Raw genomic sequence first — 26989 nt, 5'->3', positions numbered from 1 at the left:
TGAAATATTTTCTGATAGCTCGCCTGGTTTAGTGTCTTCAGTCGGAATATTTTCTGGTACATTTTTAATTTTTAGAACTGTATCTGAACAATCTGATGTCTCATTTAAATGTTCATTACTTACTGATGATTGTTTCTGTGACCTCAAAGTCAATGCTGATACCCCTCTTGATTTTCAGTTTGGAAATAAATCAGTTTTAATTTTCTTCATTTCCCGTTTTAAAGCAAGGCATAATTCTTTTTTTCTTCTTCTTTCTTTTTTTGCGCCTTACTTAAATTTTCTGCTTGGCATTATAAGATTTTTTTAATGTTATAGTCCATAAATAAAAATGCATGTAATTAGAGTAAAATAGTTACTTCATTATTTAATGAATCAAGAAAAAGATTTTAATATCCTTCAGTATTTATACTTATTTAAAAGTATATGTTCTGTATTGTTTTTACAGCTTACCAGCGGCCGAGCGGCAGCATCGCTGAACACTGGTAGTTCGAGCTGTGATTAAATCTCGGCGAACATGCTGGCTGTATGGGGTTTTCTTTATTCGGAAGACTATTGCTGTCAAAAATCTAAATTTACAAGAAGGGGTGAACGATTGTTATCTTTGATAGCAATTAAAATAAGATATTTTGACATCTTGAAAGCATTAAATGAAATTATGTTAACCTCAAAGTAAACGCAAGAAACAGACATTGCAAATAGGTTAAAGAAAAAATTGCAATCGTTTGAATTTCTTTTCTTAAAAATTTTTATGGTTAAAATTTTATTTTTTTACAAATGCAGCGGCTTAAGTATTACAAAACATTCGTTAGACTTGAATGAAACTCATCAAAATCATCAAAATTTAAAAAAAAAAAAAAAACTATCTTATCAGTGCAAGATATGAGAAACAAGTTTGAAGATATTGTGAAAGAAACATAACTTTTTCCAGATAAATGGGGCACAGAAAGAAAAAGAAAGAAAATTTAAAAATAAAAAGCAAAAAATATTTTTGGTGAGTAACACGAGGATAACAGATTTGAAAATCCTGAAATGCCTTTTAAAGCAGCATTTTTTATGCTACTGTACACAAAACAACATGAAACTTTGGTTCATACAAAATGGCAGTTGATACCATCCGACTTGAAGCCTATCTAATATAAATGGGAAAAGCTTTAAAGACAATTAATTTCTTTTCATGATCACCCTCGAAACATTTACGAGCTAGAAAATTTACGAGAGTGTCTGTACCAGTACTGATTGATCTTATTTTTGACGTATATCGACGCTATCGAGTATGCGCTTCCAGCCCAGGTTGTCCATATTAGTTATACTTCAACAAGAGAACATTATTTACTTTCAACAACCTTTGGTTTTTTTTTCAGAATTATTATTTGTTTATTGATAACCCACTAGTGTCTTTTATAATACTTCTATTTATTTAGTTTTAGCCGAAAGGGCTATTAGCTTCGAAACGGCATTTTGCATCGTCCACTATAAAGGGCAAATCACTTTTCAGATTGTTTCCGCCAAATATTATCGCCTTGTATTATATTTAAAGAAATTAAATAATGAACAATCTGCATGCATGTACGGATATTTCTCAAACTGTGAAAAAATAACGGTATTTAGAGCCATCAAGTTTGAAATAACGTGGTTCTCTACCCGAACATGGGCACCTGGAAGCCCGAATTTTAAATTTAGAATTGATTTTATGATTTATTTCATATTAGTTTTTGTTTAAGAAACTCAACGATTTTAAACTGTGCCAACACTGTACAGAAAAAAAAAAAAAAAAAAAAATCCGTCTCCAGCGCGCGAGCCTGTCAATCGAAAATTCTAAAAAATATGCTGTCTTTATATATTTTGTGATTTTGCTGTTGAATTTTGTGATTTTCCTCAGAAATCTTATCAGAGAAGAAACGTTAATCGCAAGCAATGGCAGCGTTCAAGATAACCCTCGGACAAAACTCTTCTCAACTAGCTTAATCACGAAGTCAGATTCCTGACTCGTGCACACATTGACAACGATTGGGCCAGATACTTATCCTCTCTTTAAGGGTATAATAATTTAGTCTGGAAGGTCACCTCCAAACTACTCAGATGTCACACTAACATTCCGCCCTTAAATGGCCAGTATGGAACTGCTTACTCCGAGGCTGATAAAGCTGAGCCGCTTGCGCAATCACTAATGCATCTCAGTTCTACACAAACAACATACCCCACCCACCCACAGAAAATATGGTTGCACAGAAATTAACAAACTTTACCTCACAACAACACGCAAACAACATTTTTCCTGTCGTACCATCAGTGGTATTTAAATATAAATCCAAGCTGAAAACCAGTAAAAGTTCAGGCATCGACAGCATCCCAAACAAAATTATCAAGAATATGGGAATACATATGCTGTTCAAACTGATCAAAATTATCAACTATATTCCCCACACGGGCTACTTTCCATCCTGCTGGAAGACTGCAATCATCTCCCCGATTTTGAACCAAGCAAACCAGCAAGATATCCTGTCTCCTACAGGTTAGTGAGTTTACTTTCTGCACTCAGCAAGATCGTTGAGCACGATATTCTTCAGAGGATCCTGGAATTCGCAGATACCAACAGCCTTATTATTGCTGAGCAGTACGAACTCCGACAAAAACACTCTGCCATCCATCAACTTTATAAGTTACGGAGATGATTTCTTCTGGGTTGCAAGACAAGATTATTATCGGAACCATCTCTTTAGACGTCTCAAAGGCTTTTGGTCGCGTATGGCTGGACAGCCTCATATACAAATTAATTACTTTGGGCATTCCAGGTTATATCGCTCACATCATCAGCTTACATCTGACAAATAGACTGTCGTTCGTGTCAACTACACTATCTCTTTCCCTAGGCCTACACAGGCTGGGGTCCCACATGGTTCCCTTTTGGGCCCTATATTATTCAATATTTACACGAACGGCATCTCTCATACACCACGCACCGCCTTAGTTAAGTATGCAGATGGTACTGCAGCTCTTAGACAAAGTGCATCTCATGGCTGAGTCATACAGGCACTACAAAACCACATTCAGGCACTGGAGTCCTGGCTGTGCTCCTGGAAAATCCAGATAAATGTTTCAAAATCTGATGCTATACTGTTCACAAAAAAGAAAAAATATGGTGCTAATCTCCATGTACTGATATTAGACACCCCAACCCCCTGGACTAAGCAGGCCCGCTACTTAGCAGTTATTCTTCATCATTGGCTCCCTTGGTCCTCACACATTACATAAATTCTTACCAAGTTCCAAGTGCTTAAACATACACTCGTTCCCCTAATTGTTCGGTCAGCATTCTATCTACCGATAATAAGTTATTTATTTACAGAACCATGTTGCATCCCGTTATTACTTACGTCTGCCCTGTATGGGGATACGCATACGAAACCTCGATGCAGAAACTATAAATTGCTCGAAATATTGTACTCCGAGAAGCGGTGAATTGTCGTTGGTTCCTTAGAAACTCGGCGATTCATCGTGAACTCAAAATACCAGAAATCAACGTTTGCATGGCCAAACTGGCCGAAACTTCTTTCAGGAAAATCCCGGATGTTAACAATGTCACTAGTACTAAGACATATCTCATAACACCTTGTAACATGTGTAGTGCATCTCACCTAATTTATATGTTATACCCCACCCACGTCTCATTCCTTTTACTTTTTCTTTTGTTTTTTTGCCTTGCTTTTATAATGTTTTGCTTACACATATATTATATACTAGTGTACAAATAGACTAATTGATTGTGCGAAACTGTGTTCTGCAATTATTGGCGTTTCTCTTTAACCACTTTAACCACGACTAAACTTCACAGTTGCGGTGCCGTGCGCTACAATATAACAAGAGGTAAAGTGTCTCATTTACGCAGTTCCGCGTGTACGAGTGCACTCCAGAGCTGTAACTCGAGAAATAAACAATCTCGTTGTTAGGCGACGTGTGCACCACGTTATTTTTATTTTTGCGATAAATGCCCATAGACTTGATGTTCACGTCGTTCGCGGTTTGAAACAAAAGCATCTCGACGTGCGTGGCACGTCTTTTTAGCGTAAGTGGTTAAACTCTGCTTTACATCTTTACACTCCCAGATTTTCATATCCAGACCAAACTGGAGACAATTAGGAGTAGCGTATTGTCTATGTCATCTGACACTGATGACGTTACGAGGAGAGTTTCAATGGAACGTATGAATGTCACTTAATTGCAATTATCAAATTACACAAACTTTACCAGCTAAAATTTATTTGAAATTCATATATATTAGAAAATCTTCAACGTTATTATACCGGGCTATCGACTTCACGCGGGTACTCGATAATAGCGTATGCTTTGCGCCTGAACCGAAGTATTGATTTTAATGTTACTTTTATTTTTTACAGGTTTTAGGCCTTTAGAATTTATCGAAATTGTTGCCACTGTGTATTGCCTATTTTACTTCATACAGTATGGCAAGGTAAGTTACCAGCTTTTTATGATAGAGGAAATATTTAATGTTTTTTACTGACTAGCATTGACTGATTTTTACTACTGCTTTAGTTAATAAATACTATTGAATACAAATGTTTCGGCAACTAAATGCTGTATTAATAGCAACATTTAAAAGCAATATTAGTATAGCTCTTCTTCATAATATTTAAAGCGCAGAATTATTTAATAGAACATTTCGATGTAATTCACATTATATTTATTTTCTTAAAGTTGTCTGGGAAATATATTTTATAAAAAATTGAAATAAAATTTCTTATGCATATTATATATCTATTGTATAAGTATAGAAGGTCAAGTTAATGAGATAATGATTTATGCTTTACGTCTCTCTGTACATATGATATCTGATAAAATATTTAATTAAACTGTATTCAAAGAAAATGCAAATAAGTAGACTATCAATCTTTCTAAACAGCTAAATTTGCATGAATTCAAGTCGATGAGGGTCAACATTGGTCTGTAATATTGACATTGTAATATCATGTCTGAATATGCCATAAGTAATTTAATTTTTACCCAGAAGCTATTTGGGATATAGTCAGTATTAATACATTTATACATGATTTCAGTTTATTAAATGTTTTTATGGAAATAATTGTTTTTTGTACTGGATAAAATTTTTTAGGATATTAACCATGAATGCTGCTAGTAATATTTATTTCGAAGCATATATGCCGGTTATCTGGAAATCCCATGTCCGAGTTAGGGTGAAAATATAATTTATTTTCAGATTTATGGCACCCAAACTACTAATACTCTCGAAAGAGTGAATGGTAAATGAATATATATAATGCATGAGAGGGAGCTGTTTTTTTCTATGATGCGTTATATGTTTCAAAGCGTAATTAAAATTTAGAACTTCATGTCGTCATTTTCAAGGTATTAATTTTTAACAAATCATGTTTCTTTACATGTACATTTAAAATTGAGAGATATTAGTAAAAATAGTATCATTGTTACAAGTCTATTCTTAAAAAATGAAAGGCAAGTATTACGTAATGATTTCAAATTATAAAATGAAGATTTTTTTTAATGTATAGATTGATCAAGCAGAAACTGAGCAGATTATGTGCATTAGATATTTCTTTAATGCAATGCTTCCTTATCAGTTATAATCAAAAAGGCATTATTTTTACAACTAACTATAAAATCAGAAAAGTGCAAATGAGATGGAATAATCAATATCTTAATTTTTCATAATAAATAAGTAAATAAAATGAGGAGAATTAAGAATAAAATAAAAGAAAATATTAAATAAAATATCTTTAAAAAAATCTGAAAACTTTCAGATTTTATATTACGCCAAAAGGGCCGTTTTTTAACGTTTTACCTTTACCTATTAATATCATGTTCTTCGCACTTATACCATAAAATTCAATTCAACATCAATATCATAATATATTTAAAAGGGCATATCTTTAGAATTTCCGATACACAGTCTCGCGTGCTGGAGATAAAAGTGTTTTTATATTTCATACAGTATTGCCATTGCTCGCTGTGAAATCATTGAGTTTGTTAATCAAAAATTGTTTAAGGTTTGACAAAATATGAAACGCATAATAAAACAAATTCCAGATTCCAAATCTGGGCTTCCAGGTGCCCATATTCGAATGGAGGACTATGTTATTAAAAATTTGATGTTTCTAGGTACCGTTGTTTTTTCACAGTGCGAGAAACATGCACACATTCATGCAAATTTTTCATTATTTAATTTATTTAAATAAATAGAGGGCTCTAATATTTAGTGGCAACAATTTGAAACGTGAACCGACATTTATAGTGAACCGATTTTTGCTTTGCCGCGAAGTGAGAACGGAATTAATTGAATGAGAAATCTATCTCTAACGAAATTCGAGGAAATTAGTTTAAATGAAATGCAGCAGAAAATGCGTATAATTTATTAGGCCCTACAAGGAAGTCATGTGGTGTCCGCATCAGATTTTTTAATCTAGTACATGTTTTGATATGCCTAATAGTTAAATAATTAATCTCGCAGAAATTAAATATAAGGGATTTAAAATTTTGTATTCAATATGAGTTGTTTAAAATGGTCGTAGAAACGGTACGTAAAAAAATTGTAATGATATCAATTCATCCTAGATTAACAACAAGCAGAGACTTGCACACTTTATAGAGTAAGGAATGACATAATTATTTCAGACACGGATTTATTTCACTACCATTTGGGTACGAAGGTTTGCAAGAAATGTTTTCCTCAAAAAAAAAAAAAAAAAAAAAAAAAAAAAAACTTTCTTTTTCGCTAAGATCCGCGAGTTGAAAGCAGTAAACATGTTGAAGAGGTTTTTTTCGAAGTGTCTCAAAACAAGAAATTGGAAATTGGAAAATTTCAGATTACAGCAGAGTTTGTAGATTCATTAAGCTTTTTTTTTATGCTGGAGACGTAAAAAATGAGCAGTATTCTCGCCACGACTCGAACCTAGACCTCTCGAATACACGCCGAGTGTGCTACCGTTACACCGCGAAGGCATTCTGGAAGCAGGGAGAAAATTTCTAAGCCATAAGTCGAGCTCCGTCTGGCAAGGGGTGTGAATCGCCTTATATACACCACCTTTTAAAGGCAGCTGGGGGTTATGTAGTATTTATTAGTTTTTTTTAAGCCGGAAAATTCAAAAATATGTAATGCCCTCCGAGGGACTCAAACCTGGAACTCCCGAATACGCGCCGAGTGTGCTACTGTTGCACCACGAAGGCATGCTGGATGGAGGGAAAAAATACCTTATATACTCCCCCTTTTAAAGGGCGACTGGGGATTAGAGGACCCGATCGGCGAATCTGCTGGTGACGAATTATTGTCCACCACCTTTTAGTTTGGTTACCACTTCTACAGTCACTAGAACTTTTGATTAAAGAAGCTGTGAAAAATGCGCAATACCTTCGCCGGGACTCAAACCTGCACCGTTCGATTACACTAAAAGTGTGCTACTGTTACACCACGAAAGCATGCTGGAAGGAAGGAGAAAATACCTTAAAAATTTATTATTAATAATTTGAAAAAATTAAAAAGCATTAAAAATGCAAGATTTTATAAAAATTTTTAGAACAAAGGATTCCGTACCAGTTATGCAAAACTTGCGTCAGAGACATTTTATTAATAACGAAAAGATTTAAATATTCATAAATATATTATCAGCTAAATACATTATAAATGCACTTCTGCTCTAAAAATAAGCAACAAAGTGAAAACGCGGAGGAAAACAATAACTATTTAATAGGTATGCGGGATATTGATCCAAGAGGTTGGTGTGGAATCTCTGGACCCCATAGCAAACAATAAAGCAAAAGTATATATAAACGCATGCATTATGAACATCACATTGGGAAAGACCAAATGGGTGGGAAGAATGTGCAATAGAAACATGACATGCATGATATGTAAAGAAAATGTAACGGGCATGATATCTTCTAGCTAAAAGCATGCTTGACAAATGCAAGGCAAGCTTGCAATAGGATTTTTGTGGCAGTAGCTGCCATTCCTGTAGTAATACATGTTGAAGTTCGTGGAGGGTGCTTGGCGGAAACTGCGACCTGCCATTTGTCATCCTGACATGTCCCACACATGCTGTATGAGATTTAGGTGCGGGATGTAGCAGGCCACGGCAGATGTTGAATGGTTTCAGTCTCCAGATAGCTCCCCACTCTCGAGCTTTATGCGGGCAAGCCTTAGGTCAGGTAGAAGAAGTCATGTTTTACGTCCTAGGTTGCCCTAGCCCACCAGCGGCCGACTTGGGTTCGATTGCAGATCATCAGGCTATCTGCGTGGACGTTTTCGTGATTTTCCACTTGTGCAACAAGTATGAGCCAGTTACGTCAAAAAATCTGCCACGAAGGCATCCCCTTTCCTTAGGCAGATAGCTCTAGTGTGCTTTGCCTCAACCTCTATAAATCAACGTGCTGTCTTACCACGCCTATTACGATCAAGGTTGCACTTTGTGAGCTCTGTGCAAACACACGAATAGAAAAATGCAAAACTGCTTGGTTAAGGGTAAACTTTGCACACAGGATGTTTAAAAAATCTTTTCTTGACACTTGACTTCTGTCTTTTATTTATGCATACGTGTTGACAGCTCTCTGTCCGATTTCCTAGCTGCGTTTAAATAAATAAATAAATACATTTTTAAAAAATGCAAAAATGAAAGCATAAGAAAGTAGTACTTTCCAACATAACTCAAAACTCAGTCAATTAAACTTGAATACCACTAAAAAGTGAAACCGAATCGCGTATGCGTGTTTACTGCATGGTTACATAATATGTCATGCCAGCATTTTAGAAAAAGTACCTTTCATTCAAACCGAAATATTTATTTGTATTCTTCTTATTTATTTATTTATTTTGTGATCTCAGGCTTTACCTTTCTCTACAATTAGATGACACATTCTTAAATTCATCGAACAAAAAACATTTACTTCTAATAAAATAAAGACATTGACATCTATTTTGTTTATTTTAAAATTTTATTTCAGTAAGTTATTGATTCTAATTTCCTTATATTCTGACTCCATTTCAATTGTGCAAGAATTATAAGTTTCAATTACATTACACTCAGAGGATGTAATTATTTTCAGCTATGTTCCTGTCGAACTGGCATACGAAGTAATTGAACCTGTGGGTTGTGCTACTAATAAGTCACCCATTATTTTCTTACATGGCATTACAGATTCAAGAGAATATTGGACTGATGTTCCCCAAATTGTTGCGAATGCTACAAGAAGAAAGGTACGGCACTTTTCTTACATTATTTTCTGCAAAACAATGCTAGCTAAGAGGTTGAGAAAATACATTTGTATGGATTTCTTCTCAGCATTTGTAATTTTGCTGTTTGTACATACTGAATTTTTGGTATTGCATCTTGTATATTCTTTTATAGCAAAAATAATACACTGGTGTCCAATTGCTCAGGACTGATGGCAGTAGTAGAGATAACAACCACAAAATGAAAGACAGGAAAATGTGGGAATTAGCATAATGCAGGATACAGTAAGAGATATTGTGCGTATGCAAATCTGGGAATGCTGAAGTTGTTCGTCACATTATAGCGCTGATAAGAGATATAAAGTATCTGATGCGTATTGACCATTGTTGTGTTCCCGTCCTTAATCATGACAAATACTTGGTCATCATGTTGAATCAAAGACTTGCATGGTCAAACCACATCAAAAGTCTATTGGTATCATGAGCAGGTGTCTCCCTATTAATCGGGAAATATTCTAATCTCAGCTTACGCATTAAGAAGAATATCTACACTACGTGCATCAGGCCCATTCTGTGTTACGCTGCTCTTGCATGGGACACTGCTACGAAGAACCTACTTTACCAGCTTCAAGTGGTTCAAAACAAATTCCTGCGAATTATTACTGATGCCGATACATTGAGCTTCTGCACAGGGATTTAAAAGTTGAAATTATCACTGAATTCGTTAAAAGAACTAATGAGAAGTTCTTTACTAAGGCCACCTCATATCACCACGTTAGCTACGTTCAAATTTTTAATGAAGATATTTTAAATTTTTTTTTTTTTGCTTTGAATTCTCTATGAGGATAGAAATATTGGACTTCTTACTACACACACATCGTTGATGGCGACCAAAAGTTTGTTACTTAAGCTCCTTGGGGGTGGTTGTCTATAATTTTATTCATCTAACAGATTTCAATTCTTGTTGATACTACATTTGTATGGATTTCTTCTCAGCATTTGTAATTTTGCTGTTTGTACATATTGAATTTTTGGTATTGCATCTTGTATATTCTTTTAGGCGGTATTTTGCATAGAGTATCTTGACTGTATTTTGTATTCTGTATCCTGAATTTTGATTTCTGGATTGCTTTACAGTTATTCTTTTCCACTCTCTTTATGCTCTGAGGCAGTTGTCTGATTCTCTGTTTGGCTTTGGACCTTCTTGGTCAAACTCCCTTTTTCTTTTCCCCTTGCCTCCGATTTCTCTTAAGAGATATTCCCACGTCCAGAGCTCACTGTATAAGGTATTCCTCCCACTTACCTAGCGTGCCTTCGTGGTGTAACGGTAGCACGCTGGGACGGTATTCCAGAGGTTCGTGGTTCGATTCCTGGCGAAGGCAGTTGCATTTTTCATCTTTTCTGCTTCTAATTAACCTAATGTCTCTACAAGTGGCGCCTGAACTAAAAGGGTTGTGGATGATGATTCTCCACACCCAGGATTTGGCGACTTGGTCCCCTAAAACCCTAGTTGCCCTTTAAAAAGGGGAGTATATAAAGTATTTCTCCCACTTACCTAGCGTCCTTCGTGGTGTAACGGTAGCACGCTGGGACGGTATTCCAGAGGTCCGTGGTTCGATTCCCGGCGAAGGCAGTTACATATTTTTCATCTTTTCTGCTTCTAATTAACCTAATGACTCTACAAGAGGACATGTCATATCCCTTCGGACTTTATTTCAGGAACCGGCAAAGTCGCATTCAGCAATAGTTCGGCATAATATCGAGTCTGAGACTATTGTTGTTCAAAAGGAAAGTTTAACGGGAAAGAGTCAATTCAAGATATTTCAATTTTCGGTATTTCTTCCCAACATCACTTAGAGATTTTACGCGAGTTCACATTATTGGCAAGACAGAAGCACGGCAAAAATAATAGATGTTGCTAGTGGATTTCGACGTCAGCCACATTGTGGTTTCAAGTACGATGCCTACAGAAAATAGATACGTAGTGTTATCTACAAAAAGGAACGGACGCAGCACAGCTACTGAGGTAGCAGATTAGTTACCTGCTACTACTGGCAAGCGAATCTCCCAAAAAACTGTAGCCAGACGTTTGAATTAAGGAAGACTATACTCCCACATTCCTGTTATGTGCATTCCATTGTCGAGACAGTAACGTACCCCCCCCCCGTTTTTAAAGCTATTGCAAGCATCGTAATTGGACTCAACAAGAGCTGAGCTTGTACTATTCTTAAATTAGAGTAGGTTCAACCTGTTACAGGATTATAGACTCCAACTGATCTGGAGTGATACTGGTACTGCTTATCGTCCAGAAAATATCCAGGAAGGGACCGACATCCGGCATGCAGTATAATGGTATGGGCCGACACTATGATCAATGGCCGCACGCCCCTACATGTGGTTGTAACTAGAAATATGATCAGCCAACGATACATTAATAATGTTCGGCTGCCTCTTTTTTCACATGTTCTCTTGTGCTGTCAGCGATAAATTTGTTTTCATGGACGACAATGTTTTCATAGAACATGTCGTCGAGTCACTGTCCAGAAGTGTCTAGAGAGCCAGGATATTCAATGCCTCGTACGTCCAGTACGTTCTCCAAACCTGAATCCGATTGAAAATGTTAGGATGCTTTCGGGAGGAGACTTGCTGGTCGACAATGCCCTCCAACAAACAAAGATACTCTCATCCATGCACTGACAGAGAAATGGGATAATTTGCCCCAACAGCTCTGTATAATGTTCTGCAGGGCATTACACGACCTGTAGAATCTTGCATTGCCCTCCATGGTAGCCATATCCTTATTGATATCCTACACGAAATTGTATGCGGATTCTAATTGCATTTTTTTCACTTTTACGTACTCAGTTCAAAATGACCATTATGTTCCTTGAACACTTTTCAAAACTTTCTGTATTTCAGAGTACAATAAATTTTTTTAATTGTTATGTCCTAATATTCTGGCATTATTTTATTCCACTTGGCATCTATCCACACTTACTTTCAGCTGTTTGTAATCCATCCTTAGCAACTGTCCACCAGTGTATTAGAAAATGTTGGATTAATTACTTATCAGGTTATATTATTATTTTGCAGTTTCTCATACTTAAATCTCATACTTTCATACTTAAATAAGATAACTACAAATCTCAGATAAAGCAGAACATTAACCAGCCTTAGCGTAATATCCTTCTTTCAAAATAGTTTACATGGATACAGCGAAGCACACGAGGACTATAGCCTCTCTTCTTTTAAAAAGACGGCGGATTAATAATAGATGTATAAAACTTACTAAAATTGAATTCTCTGTTAGAGAGGGTTAGGATGCTATCTACAGAAGATATGTATAAGGTGACATCTTTCGGGGCAAAGTAGTTCGTGTAATGTTGCAAACGGAAAAAAAGCATCAGTCGACCATTGATCACGTTGCAGCATTTGGAGTAAAGGGCGTCTGAGCAAAAAACTTGGATTTCTTCGATGAAGAACTTAATCATCTTTTGCCACAATTGCTTTATTTGTCAAATCTCTCATCCTTTATTACTGTTTTTCTCTGTTATCAAAATAGTTCCTAAGTGTTAAAGCGGTAAAGTCGCTGAACACTGGTAGTTCGGTCCGAGGTTCGAATCCCGCGAACGGGCATGGCTGCATGGGTGTTTTCGTGGTTTTTCCCATCTGTAACGTGTATACGAGCTAGTTTCCCTTAGAAAGTCCTCAACGAAGGCATCCCTTCCCTTAGACAGATAGCCTTCTAGGCTTTGCCATAATTACACGTACTCTTTTATGCAATCTGATTTTTTCACTTTTGGAGGGACGAATATGAAATTGATAGTTAATAATGTTTACTTGCTCAAATTCTGAAGCTCCTTGAAGATATATGTATTTAATGATGCTTTACCCCCTATTGCAAACATTATTTTTACCTTAATTTCTCTCCTAAATAATATAAATATATAGAATGTTCTTATTTCTTTCCAAAGTACTTATTATTTAGGTGCTGATCGATAATGAACAGAAAAGTTGGCAGCCGAGGGAGATTAAATATTCATTTTTATTTCAATTGGCATTTGCGTCACAAATAACTTAGCACTCTGCTTGTGCCAATTTCAAATTATTTACATTTTTGATAGCTTGCTTTTAGAAGAAGCAAGCAGCCTACTTTGGCTGCTTGCTGCTTTTATTACCTTGGCTGAGAAGCAGGGGCTAAGTGCGCAGTGTGGATGTTTAATTTAACAAACAGGTTCGGAAATTTTGAGTTCCGAATTAGCTACGTCATCATCCTTAAGTAAAAATCACATAACATGGATTAATCTAGAAATGATGCAGTCCAGAAAATGGTACTATAAACTGATGCTACATTTAGAACAGAAAGGAGAAATACTCAAATTAAAAGGGACTATTGCTTATTTAGGCTATAATTTTGTTTTACCTATTTTTTAGTTTACATATATATGAAATGTAAATGCTTTACCCTTTCTAAGAATTATGTATTATTCTCTTGTAATGAACAAATTTAATAGTTTACATTAGATTATTTAAATATAACATAGCCCATGAGGGCTATCTGCCTAAACGGAAGTATGCCTTTTTGGAGCGCCGATCAGCAACCGAGGGGTAAAGCCGTTGAACACTGGTTCGGCCCGGAGGTCGAATCTCCACGAACAGGTTGGTTGCATGGATACTTTCGTGGTTTTTCTCCATGTGCAACAAGTATACGAGTTTTCCTTAGAAAGTCCTGCACAAAGGGATACCTTCACTTTGGCAGATAGCTGTCGAGTGCTTTGCCATAATCAAATAAAAAAAACAAACCAATCCTTTGAGGAGGAATTCCTGAAAGGCTCATATCCACGTTACATGCAGGAAAATCGCCAAAACATTCACGCAGCGAGCGAGCATGCTGGCGGGGATTCAAAATTGTATCTAACAGTGTTCAGCGAATTTATACCCTCCTATACGGGTGGACAAACAAACACCTTAATAAGAAATTAAGTGTGTATAATGTTTTTCTTCATTATCATTATTGTTATTGAAATTACAGTTTTGATTCTCTTCTTCTTCTTCTTTTTTTTAATTTTTGAAAAACATATTTCAGAATCTTGCATTAATTTAACATTTGAAAATATATTTCCTTTGCTTGAATTTACTTTCAAGTTTTATTCTTGTGTTAGAATAAAAGTGGAGTTACGTTAATAATATCTAAAGGGATAATATTTAATTAGGAAAAATTAACATGCTTATCAAAACTGCATTCAAATAGCAACTGGAACTAATGCAATTTCTAGCATCAGAATAGTGGACAATAAACGTTTAATATCTTTTAGGTTTATGTTTTGGACGCTCGAAACCACGGGGACAGCGAGTGGTCGGATGAATTCACTTTCGATCTCAATTCGGATGATTTGGTGTATTTCATGGATAAGATGAACATTCCCAAAGGTATTTTAATAGGCCACAGCATGGGTGGACTAAGTGTAATTAGAACTTCATTTAAAAAGGTAAGAAACTTCCATAAAGAAGAACTGGATATTTTTTAACATCGTACAATGCAAAAGAATTACCATTTTAACAAAATTTAGCATTAAGGAATATGATTGTAAGCATTATGTATGGCCGACAAATAAAGGTTTTTAAGTTGCAATAGAATTTTATTTTAAAATAATATAGTAACAAATTTAAATTTTAACCACAACGTTTTCCCCTCAAATAATTTATTTGAAACATTTTCTTCGTTCTTTCAACGCCACGAAAAATTCTTTCTGAATCCGTTTTAAATCAGTTTTATAATTTTTTTGGAGAAAATAAGTAATTTATTCTTTCCATACGTACAGATGTCACGCAAAAGCATCGTTAAATTGTCAAATAGTTAAATTGTCGATAGAAATCAAAATTTATATTTTCGTTGAAATATGGTACCCGGAATTTTTCTTGACTGCAATACTTCCTTTACTTCGTACAAGAAAGTAAAAATGAGACAAAATGTACAATAAAAACTTATAGTGAAGAGTAAAGCCTGAACTATGAAACATAATTTAAATGTACAGAGTACGGAAGTCGAATGCACATTTCTAGAAGAAAATAATAATTATGATACTCAATTATTAAAGTAGTTCAATGCATTCTGTTTCTAAAGTAAATAGTAGTTACATTCGAATTATACTTGTTATTACATAGCATGCAATTGCGAAAAGGATGAGATGTATGCAGTCATATTAAAGCATGAATGCATGTTGCATGCGCACTTTTCACCGTCCTTTGTATAAAATCCTAGTAGTACACTTAGACAGTTAATATCTGTTGCCTGATCAAGAGCCACCGTTTCGCAGAAGACGGCACCAAACGCTAGTGCTAATTTATTATGCATTAAATATATGTTACGGTGAAACACCGAAATCTGGAGAATGTCGACTTTCACCGGAGAATGTCGACATTCACATAGTCTCTTGGTGTATGCCGAAATGTTTTCCAAATACTCTTATTTCTGACTTACACCGTTAAATGTTGACATTTACTATGTACTAATGGTGAATGTTGAACACATAAGAATATTACATTTTCTTCTCCGTAATTCAGTAGCGAAAAAACGCACTTGAAACTTAAAATAAGAACTTAGGAACATAAGAACTTTAAACACACAGTACATTCAAAGTGAGAAAGGAAAATAATAGAAGTTAAAAACTTACTAAATTATGTGATTTAAATCTTATTTATTGCAATAATATAAACTAGTATGACACTTTGAATTGCACAAGAGGCACTTGCTTTTACAAGTGTATTTATTTGTGGAACACTTTCTTTTGCAATGACAGCGTGTACATACATTCCTTTCTTTTCGACCTACACCAGAGCATATCTGTGATTGTCGACATACACCGGTGAGAGTCCGAATATACAAGAATGTAATGCAATATTCGATCTTTCACTGACGTATTTGGTAAATGTTGACATTCTCCGGTGAAAGTTGACATTCTCCAATTTCGGTCTTTCACGGTAACATATACATTAAATTAATATATGTATATAGACATATTCTAAATATATTACCCTGCCTCACAGAGCAGAAGCTGAAGTATTGTTTCATATATTTATATTTCTTACATTAGTTTTCATACAAATTTATGCTTTGCTTTTCCTCACATTAGTTTTCACATTGAGAGCATTGCAATTTCAGCCAGAGAAAGTTTTGATGGCTATTGTTGAAGACATGTATGTAAAGAAGTTATCCAAAGAAATCCTGGATAAAATTGTCGATTACGCAGTTTTATTACAGGAAGCTAATGTAGAAATGCCGTACAATCTGGATAAGGATGGAGCCCAGAAGTTTATTAAAGATTATATACTCTGTCGCTTACCAAAGGACTATGTAAATATAGTTTTTTATATTTTTAATTACTGTATACAATTTACAGCAGACGAGTTTTCTCAAAGTTCTTCTCTTCAGTAAAAAGATTGTAATTTAATATTTGTGTATTGATTAAAATTTCTATTTAGTGCATCACATTTGTAATCTTGATTATAAAATTTAAATTTGTGCCCAAGTATTAAGACTGTACAGCGTTTTACTTTTTCTTTTCTTTTTGGGCCAATATGTGTCCGTAATTTACGAAAACTTGGAACTGGAAAATTATTCGTTGTCATGAGTTTTCTTATATTGTTTCTTTATTTAATTTTTATCTGTTTATTTAATACTGAGGTAATTAGTGGTTTTACTTTATGCATTATATACTGATTAAAGTAACTTTATGTATTTAGAATTATTTATATTATTAAGGAAATATAAATATTATTAAGGCAATATAAATAATTTAAAAGCATAATTTTGCACTGAATTATTGGATTTATTTCTAGAATATTTGCAAAATAAGGATTTTTTCTAATGATGAATATGGCAATGAAAACAATTTCTAGAGAATGGAAGCTTTTGATTTATTTGCAATATTTAGAAGAAATCCAGACAGATAGGTACACCTAAAATGCATGAATCCTTATTTATTTGATTTTTATTCGTAATATGTTAAAATTAAATTTGAATGCTCTAAAAATCGAATTTTCATTTGTTTTACTGATCAGAGTTGTAAAAAAAAATCTTGCCTGCATAGTGGTGTTTCGACATAGCGGTAACCGCACTTTCATAAACATTGCTTTTTACTAATCACGAACGAATCCTGAAAGTGTGGGAACCTTTCTAATGCATTGCGTTTATGAAAGTCTTTTCGAACAGTGGCCAACTTGTAACAGATTGCCAGCACTTTTACGTATTACGCATAACCATTAAAAACGGGTCTAAGCCCGTTTAACCCAACCGACGGTCTAAGACAACCGACGCGGATTTAAATACACTCTCACTGCCATTACCTGTAAGCGTTTTATGTACTTATCATGTCATCTTTGCTTTTACTCTAATTTTGAATATTAAGCGTTACATGGTAGAATTCCCTAAAGAAATATTTTATCATTTTTTCCACATTTCTACATTTACAGCAATTTTTTAAGACTTTTTCTACAAACGGTCTTTTACGTGTTACTTCATTTATGAAAGGTTCACAAGATCAGGAAAAATCAATGCACACACACACATATATATAGATGCGTGTAAGTGTGTGTACATTGTTTTTTTCCTGCTCTTGTGAGTAAATAGTTGTAATTTAACGAATTATAAGAACAAACTTGTTAATAACAATGGTAATGACATTTAGTAATTTAATGACGAAAACATGCGAACATAATTAGCATAATAACACATAAAAAATAAAAGAAGAAAAAGGATCCATCCATGGAATCATAAAAACGGGATAACATCATATTACGCGGAATCACATCATCACAATTCCATAATAAGAATTCAGAGTTCTTTTGGTTTTTGAAACTTCATTACCATTTCCATCTGGAGCCTCGTCTGCCAAGTAGTCACGTGATCTTACTGATGAACGCGTTCCCATTATTACTTATAAAAAGAAGCATATCCCCCTCATATATGTGTGTATGTGTTGCAGAGATCATTTTCACTTAAATTATATAAAATAGTATATAAAAGTTACATAAAGTTATATAGTGTTATATAAAAACGAGAGTACGAATGGTTCTCCTTTCCTATCAATCATTTGCCCAAGTTCGGCTTCTGAACGCGGCAGTGTCAGGGTATCCAAATGGCGTAAATTACATCTCAAACATGTTCGATTGATAAGAGATCAGGAGAGAATGGTGGCCAGGGAAGCACCAGTACGCCTTGCAGCGCACCTGTACGTTGGCTGATGTGAGCAGTGTGTGGTCGGACGTTATCTTCCTGTTAAAGGGCACTTCTTGAAGATAGGGGCGTGTTACCGACCGCAGCACATCATCCACGTATCGTTGGGCCGTCGTAGGGCCCTGAATACAAACTAGAGGTGACCTCGAATCGTACGCAATTGCGCTCCAAACCATGATACTGCGTCATAGCGGCTGGGGCGCTCTACATTTGCTGCCTGACTAGACCTCTCTCTACATCGACGAGACACATGTACGCGTCGGCTATTATTGGAGAAACAGAAGCGTGACTCATCCGAGAACACGACCCTATGCCATTCCATCATCCACGTTCGAGCCTATTACCATTGCAGACGTTGGCGTCTATGATGTGGGGTCAATGGCAGTCTTCTTAAAATACGCCACGGGTGTAGGCAACTAGCCACCAATCAACGGCAAAAGGTTTTAGTCGACATGAGAATATCCAGGGTGTCTTGAGCATGCAGCAGAAGGGAGGTAGAAGTGGCTTGCGGAAGCGCAACCGCTTGTCGGCGGATGCGTCGATTCACGCGTACTGACATCACTCTGGCTGCACTGGCACCTCTCGAGTTTACCACACTTCCTCGTTCTTCATCGTCACCACAGCATGTGCACTTTGAATGCCTCCAGGTGTGTGTAAGCTGAGATTTGCCGTATAGACCAACTTGCCTTTCTCAGTCTGATCACCATGCCTCTCGTAAAATCGTCTATCTGCGGAACTACCTCAGATGACGATAGCCTGACATTCTGTGCTATTACACGCGTCCTCCAAGGCAAAAACAAATTTTTAACGATGATTTGCCTAGCATAAACAACGGCACGAAAATTGAACATTCTGTAGGTTCCTTTTCTTATATCTTCTTCAACGTGCGCTGGAGAGCTGCGCATTTCACATCATTCGCATAACTCGGTGACCTGCGTCTTCCTGGAATCTGCATAATGTTGGGATCACTCATTTTTGGTGTTGCATTTTCAATGTCGAATAGTATCTTAATTAAAGTTAGAATTTTGTTACATATTTTTTTATCTTACAAATACATTAGGAAAAAACAATATGTATAATTCAACTTCTACCTATACAGTTACTCATAATCAACACGAAGGCACTGAATGTAACTAAATTTGAGAAAATAACGTTAATGCATATTAGCAAAACTTATGACACAAATTTCCTATTCTAAAAGCCTACCTTGTTCGATTCATTTTTGAAACTGAAGTCATGGCACCTGAAACGGAGGTCATGGTACCAGAAACGGAGGTAAGTCATGGTACCTGAAATTGTCTGATCAAGATTTTTGCATATGATTATGACTTGCGTTGAGTCAAACAGCAGGCTTTTACCGTTGGCAGCAAAAACGTTCGCAAGAGAAATTGAGAATGAATTTTATTTTAGGTATTTTGGTTCCGAAACATCGCGTTTTTACGCGAGGTTAAAAGAATGCTCGAGTTTAGCAGCTAACATGGGGATATCTTTCTTACCGGGAGTTCAGACCCTGTTTTCGCAGTTAACCCCCACCCCCGAATGCTCGCAGCCCGATATTTTTGAATGCGTGACTGAGTCGGAATGAAACGTGTCATGGTCGCAGTTAGAAGTCTAATTTCGTTCGTGTGATAGATTATTGCTTTAGAGTGTTGGAAAACTAAATACTTTGCAACTAAAATGAGCAATCAAAGAATGCATAGACTGATTCTCGATGACCACTTCTGAACTGTTGTTCCATTTCCTTCCGCAGCCCTGCATGCAAATTACATATCGGGGAACTCCGCGTTTGTATAACTATGCATATTGCACGAAATGTACACGGAAAGTGGCATTTAGGCCAGAAACACGTTTTCCATACTACTTGATAGATCTTTGTAAGTCCTCAACGCACCATTTGCGCACACATATTCCTTTACAAAATATCTGTATATGGATCCCTTTTTGCTGCTTTTATGTTTTTGCCAGATATTTTTTAAACACTCTACATACTAAAATACTTTACAAACCGAATGGTAAGGTATGCAGGATTACGATAATAGTATGTTGTTTCATTAAATTTTAACACTAGAAGCTCTCCAAATCATTTAATCCAAATCTACAATCATTTAAAAAATAAAGGAATGTACTATTAAATTAATTTATATATTGTGTCTCTCTAAATTAAGATTTTAAGATTATAGGAACACTATTATATCTCTCTTTGTGATCTGTTTCTTTAAGCCAGCATTAGAGAAGTTTAAAGCTGATAACCAGCTCGCCGGCGATTTAAAACTCAATTCAGATGGTCGCTATGGCGTCAAATCTAACTTAAAGGTATTGGTGAAAGCAATGAGAAATGCAGACACTCTGATGGAAGAGCCTAGTGGTGTTTATAACGGACCAGCATGCTTTATATATGGCGCAATCTCATCATATTCAGTGTAAGTATTTCTGGTTTGGTATCAAATGAACAATGAAATCTGAAGCCATTCCTTTTTCTTATAAATATTTTTAACTGTAGAACAGTTTGAGTAACAGTGATCTATTCTTCACTGAAAATAAATATTATCCAATCTTAGCTTGTGCTATAATACAAAAATGTTGCTTCTCATTTTGAGCACTGTAAGAATATACAAATGCATTTGAGCTAATATAAGGATAGAAGGATAACATATTAATAAAATTTTCTCATTTTTGTTATCTAAGTAAAAGTTTAAACTAAAGAAGTTTCTGACCAACAAATGGTATTTTATATTTTTATTTTAAAATTCAATTATATTTTGTCATTTTCGTATAACATATTAAACACTTATGGATAAATCCAAAACAAAACGAACAGACATGCTTGTTTTCCTGATGCTTTGAAATGTTCTACATGGATAAACGTCACTGAAGAAAATCCAATGAGAGCTGCAAATGGACTATCTAATGCTATGTTTCCAAGAATGGAGTAATAGCATATTGTAATAGTACACGGGTAAAAGAAATGAAATCCGTGTGATTCTGGTCTTCATTTTTTTTTAATACTTTTACAGCTTAAGAAAGTGTATTAACTTCTGATCATCGAGTAACGTTTTACAAATGAAGATTAGTAGTGTTCTTAAATTAATAACGCATAAAAGCATGTAAGTAAATCCAAATAATAAAACAAATACCAAACGCATAAAAGTAAAAATATGTGTATGCTAGATAATATGTAGATCATAAAAGATGTGTGTGTTAGAAATTTAATTATGAATTTACGTTCATGTGGTTATTTTAAGTGCAGTATTTCGGCAGAAATTCAATAAAATGCGACGGCATTTTGTCGAATATGAAGGAAATATCTGTAGATGAAAGAGTAACTCGTTATACTGAGATTAGAGATATGCGAATGTTACAACACATTGTACTAGGCAGCAGAAACTCCGCAATCGATTATTTGATTCAGTTTGGGTGACAAACCATCCTTTACAATTACAAAGACGATGACGGAGGATGGCGTATCACTGTATTCACTGTTCATTTTGATCCTGTGTTAACAGCGGTGACTACTGATTGAGCCTGAATTTGATATGGCTATTTATCTTCTCCTTCTGCCATTACTGAACATAACATAGTTTATCAGCATGGTATTACTGTATAAACTGCTATCATGAATAACCCGCCATCCTGAGCAATGACACACCGACAGGTCGAAGAAATGCTGCAGGCAGCTGCAGTACTCTATTCACTGCGCATATCAAAAATGCATATTTAAACAATTATTCCATGCTTACCGAAAGATAAAATCAAGAAACATTAATTAGGTATTTTTCCAGCCAACTTAGCATGCCTTCGTGGAGTAATGGCCAGCACATTCGGCGCTTATTCGAGAAGGCAGAGGTAAGAGTCTCGGCGACGGCATTGCTCATTTTTCATGCACACATGTTTCAAAAATACCCAATGATTCTGCTATTTTCTTTACGAAGTATCAAGATGATTGCTTGCTTGCAAGATCCTCAGATCTTTAAATAATTTTTTTTTTTTTGTTTTTCCCTCATGTGAATGCTTTTAAGATAAATAAAAATTTGGAAATATCAGTTAATATTTTAGGAACTGTAACAATTACATCTCGTCTGACGCTGGTCTGATTATTATTTCATCTATATTTATTTATTTATAGACAGGTTGAGTCGAAACGGAAGAGCAAAGAGAGACCAAATTTTAAACAAGAACTGATTAGTTAAAACTTTGGCAACTGTATTCTGTACTATAGATTTGTCTCAAGTGAACAGATATTTCTAATTGAAAACTGGATTTTTTTATATATGTGAGTTTTAAAAATTCATTTCTATGAAATAAATATACAGATTTTTATTATTCTTATGCTTATTGAATAGGGTGTTCGAAAAAGGAATATTTACAAGTTTTATCTTCTTGAATATGGGTTCTAAATATGTGCTACCAGTTGCCACATTTTTCAAATTTATGGTACATAATTACGAAAATGGTTTCATATTGTAAGTGAGAAGGTTCTGTAAATGTAAACTGTGAATCTGCATATGTCTTGGGTACAAAAGCAAGTCCAGTTACTACAATATTCATTATATTTGAACAAAAATGACCATAATTTTGAATGCAAAATTAGTATAGGTACGTGTAACTTAAAATTTCATGGAGAAAATTACAAATTTATTAGCAAACGTTCTTCGCACAGTATGAAATTTTAATCAAAAAGATATTCACCTTTCATTTTTAGCTATTACCTAGATTAGATTGAATAATTATGAATTTTAGTCTATAATTTCATGTAGAAAATCATCATCTAATAGTCAACTTTTACTTAACTGAGCAATACTGGCAACCCTCCCACAGAACGAGGCAATTATGGCGATTATTTCAAAATCATGCATAACATGTTTACGTAGTTACGTAAATAAAATCAGTACTCAAACTTTCGTCTCTCTCTCTTCGAAGCATGCACTCATTCCTTCGTTTTTGCTCTGTTTCTCGTTTCATGGTACACAAGATTTTTTTTCTTTGTATTGCACTTATAATACATAGATAACAGTCAATTCGAAATAGAAGTATTAATGGCTGTACTACTGAGTAATTTTTTTAATTGAGTAATTTATTTTTAGATGTTATTAAAATTTTTAAATTAAATTTAATAAAATTTATCTATTCAAGATTATGTACATTTAAACTACGTACCCTTAAGCTTGCACCACACATTTAAAACATTCGGAAAAATAACTCTTTTAGACAATTTTCCTACTTTGTCAACGATATGAAACAGCCAATCACTACGGATCCTTTTGGGGTTACAGTGTAAACGAGAAACTAATTCAGCCAATCAATTCTAAACTATGGATGATGGTTGATGACAGGTGATTCGATGCTGATGATAGGTTGTTGAAAACCAACGCAATTTCTTGCGAAAGTAAGGGGAAATCGTGTTTTTTTCTCTCGCTGTTAAAGTAGATAGAAAATTTGTCTAAAACAGTTATTCGTCTGAAATAAATGGATATCTGATTCCAGTGTTATAGATAGAAACAACTCGCAAATATTACGACATCATTTAGTATCATTGCTATTAGTTCTCGCATTTATTTCCCATTTTGTATTTTCCTTAGTCAGCTTCACTTCAGGCTGATGGTTTACGATTGCAATTTTATAGGCTTTCTGAATAAAAAAACATTCTCTTTTTTAGAGAGTCTCGGTTAATCCAACTCCAAAAAATAGGCATTTGAATGTGATTCGTTCTGAGATCTGTCCGAAAATTTTGCATGCAATGATATAAAACAATGCGTATTTAATTTATAAAAAAGCAATCAAAGAAAGAGACTAACTGGAAAACATGCTGCCTCATGGGACCACATGAAAGGAGAGTTTCTGTATATACATAACCCTCACACAAACAAATTTAAAACTGCTTTCGTATAATTTTCTGTCTTGTGTTAAAAAATTTTGTAGTAAGAATTTCACATCTAAGATCAATATTTAGGGAAATAAAAGCCCAAAGTTTTTGAAAAATTTATGCTTTACTATTATATATACATATATATTAATTTATTTTTTATATTTTCAGGGGAGCGGATAAAGATCATATAAAGCAATTTTTCCCAAGGGCTGAATTTATCGAAATAGATGATGCTGCTCATGATGTGCACATAGATCAACCTCTTCACTTTACGAAAGCAGTTACAGAATTTATTTTTCAGAATGAAAATTTATCCTAATATTGTATGCAAATCGATATAGGAAGAAGCATCAATATTTCTTGTTTTTCAAGTCAATGATTTGAAATATTACAGAGAAAGATTTAATTCAAAATAAAAACGTAATTTCGAAATTAAGAGATCTATTAATACAATATAAATTCAGAAATGTTTTCATTTGTTATTTAAGTATGATCTATGCAACAGTCGTGTAATGTAGAAATAAAATACTTTTTCTCTGTTTGTTATTTCCTTTAGGCTTGTATTTAACTCTTCTATATCCAGAGTCAAATTCGCTAAGGAAGTGACTTACAGTTATAGAAAAACATCAATATTCATTGAAGTTTCAGTAACATTTCTCAACACCCAAAAGCGAAGCGATATTGTTTTAATTTCGCAGGAACAATGACACCTATTTCATAAAACTTAATATTCACATATTACAAATATAATACAAAAATACAACAAATATAATAATATATTACAAAAGATAGGCGAAATATTCGTTTTCTTAAGGAAAAACAAGAATCTGATGTTTCTTTCAATGAAATACGCTGTAATTCTGCACTCTGTAATTAAGAAAGGTATTTCTTTTAAACTAATAGTGGCATTTCTTTGATAACGACGTATTTCTCCCTTTCTCTGTTTGCCTATTAATATATTTATGCATTCTGACTCATTTTATACGAGAGCTTAGAACATTATGAGTTTTTCTGAAAAATTATTGATTAAAGTGAATAACTGTAATGACTTAAGTATCGGAAAACAAATTTCCCTTCATCTTATAAATAATCGCTTTTAGTTAACAAATAAGAATAGAGTATTTTTAATTTGAATATTAATATTTTTAAAAGTGCAAGTTTTTAAAATATAATTTAATTCTATTTGCTTCATACAGAGTGAAAAAAACTTAAGGTCGAAGTGGAGAAACTAAAACAACTGCTAAGAAGCTGGCAGAACTGTTCAAACGACAAATTAGGAAATCACGTAGAGTTCGGTATGTGTAGCATGCGCAAATTTACAGCATGGCATATTGCAAGTTTGTGAAAAAGACATAAAGCAAGGGAACGGTAGTAGAGGACAAATGACAGTTCCAGCTCGGGAGATTTAGGGAGCTCCCGAGAAGAAAGGCTGAGTCGTGGGAGGGAGGCTTATCTGAAAATGGAGACAGGGAGTCTTATCAGGAGGTGGATGGATGGGAGTAGGGTAGTTGCTACGTCACAGAAAAAGGACGTGTGCTGAGGTTTTATTAATTTGGTGATTTAGGCATTGAGTAGTTATATGATAATGTGTACTTATTTATATTGAGTTCTTAAAAACGTATATCAAGTAGGTGTTTTAATTGACTGATATAGTTCATTTCCTTAAACAGATATAAAATGAAATGTTTCCTTCACAGTATAACCTCTTCCGAAGATAATTATTTTCTTACCTGTATTTATCCTATGACTGAATATCTGCAAAACTGCTACATGTCATCACAATTTAATAAGAGATTATATTTTACTGATTTATCGGAGGTGATTTCCCTTCGTTAATAAATTTTTAGCCTTTGTGTTTTTTCTTCGTATTCCAACTGTTTTACTACGTATATGATGATTATCTGCTAGTTACCCTGAATGAGGATTATTTTCTAATTTAATGATTGAGTGATCCTATACACTCAGAATTTTACCTTATTTCTTAAATCTTCTGTTCATAATATCAGATATACTTTCCGTAATCTTAATTACATTACTCATTTTTATTATTAAATTCATTTCACCCAGAGTTTTTTCATACTTGTTAGCCATACTTTTAACTTATTTGTTATATTTTACGAGTGTAATTACTAAAACACGCGTTTTTATGTGTTATATTATTTAATGTTAGATGTAATTTTTAACTTTTTTCGTTCTTTCCAATGTTAGCGATCTTCAACATATTCTGTATTTTAACATATTTCATACTTTTTATGATCATATAGATGACTTGTATTTAATTTTAGATGTAACATTTATAGCTTATTTTGTACATTTTAACCTTCACACTATTTAATTTTATTCATTATATTTAACCAATTCATATTTTCACACTATATACATGACTTTTACTTGATTTCTCGCATACATTTTAACCTCCATAATTTCCAATATAGTCCTAATTTTAACATAATTCCTAACATAATTCGAAGCATAGCATCCATAAATTTCACATAATACTACAGTTACACAATACAAACTGTAAGAAAAGCTGAATAATCTATATTACATATAGAACAGAGATTACAATACTCAAGGACCTACTTAAAGAATACTTTAAACTTTTCAAAATTTTATATAATTCTATGCATATTTCATATATTAAGCACATTTCACGTTTTTAGAAATGTAGCATCCC

At 34.3% G+C, this 26989-nt stretch overlaps 1 protein-coding gene across 2 annotated transcripts; it reads left to right on the top strand.

Moving 5' to 3' along the window:
* Positions 1 to 3318: 3318 nt before the first annotated feature.
* LOC118200976 (sn-1-specific diacylglycerol lipase ABHD11-like) lies at positions 3319 to 25213 on the top strand. 2 transcript variants are annotated; one of them, XR_015040016.1, is made up of 7 exons: positions 3319 to 4468; positions 9088 to 9238; positions 14530 to 14703; positions 16377 to 16568; positions 20670 to 20869; positions 22573 to 22719; positions 24481 to 24606. XR_015040016.1 is itself a non-coding variant. In XM_035372975.2 (6 exons), the coding sequence occupies exons 1-6, from the start codon at positions 4461 to 4463 to the stop codon at positions 24629 to 24631; spliced, it is 876 nt and encodes a 291-aa protein (XP_035228866.1). In that variant the 5' UTR covers positions 3334 to 4460; the 3' UTR covers positions 24632 to 25213. The 2 variants fall into 2 exon arrangements, 1 of the variants encoding a protein (XP_035228866.1); XM_035372975.2 differs by lacking the exon at positions 22573 to 22719 and having other exon boundaries at positions 3334 to 4468; positions 24481 to 25213.
* The last annotated feature ends 1776 nt before the right edge of the window (positions 25214 to 26989 follow it).

This window comes from Stegodyphus dumicola, chromosome 3 (genome assembly GCF_044657685.1).
Source record: "Stegodyphus dumicola isolate Sdum_Otavi_A_Nest chromosome 3, ASM4465768v1".
In the NCBI taxonomy this organism is placed as follows: Eukaryota; Metazoa; Arthropoda; class Arachnida; order Araneae; family Eresidae; genus Stegodyphus; species Stegodyphus dumicola.
The sequence above is the reverse complement of the archived record's forward strand: the minus strand, read 5'-3'. Positions and strand labels throughout refer to the sequence as shown.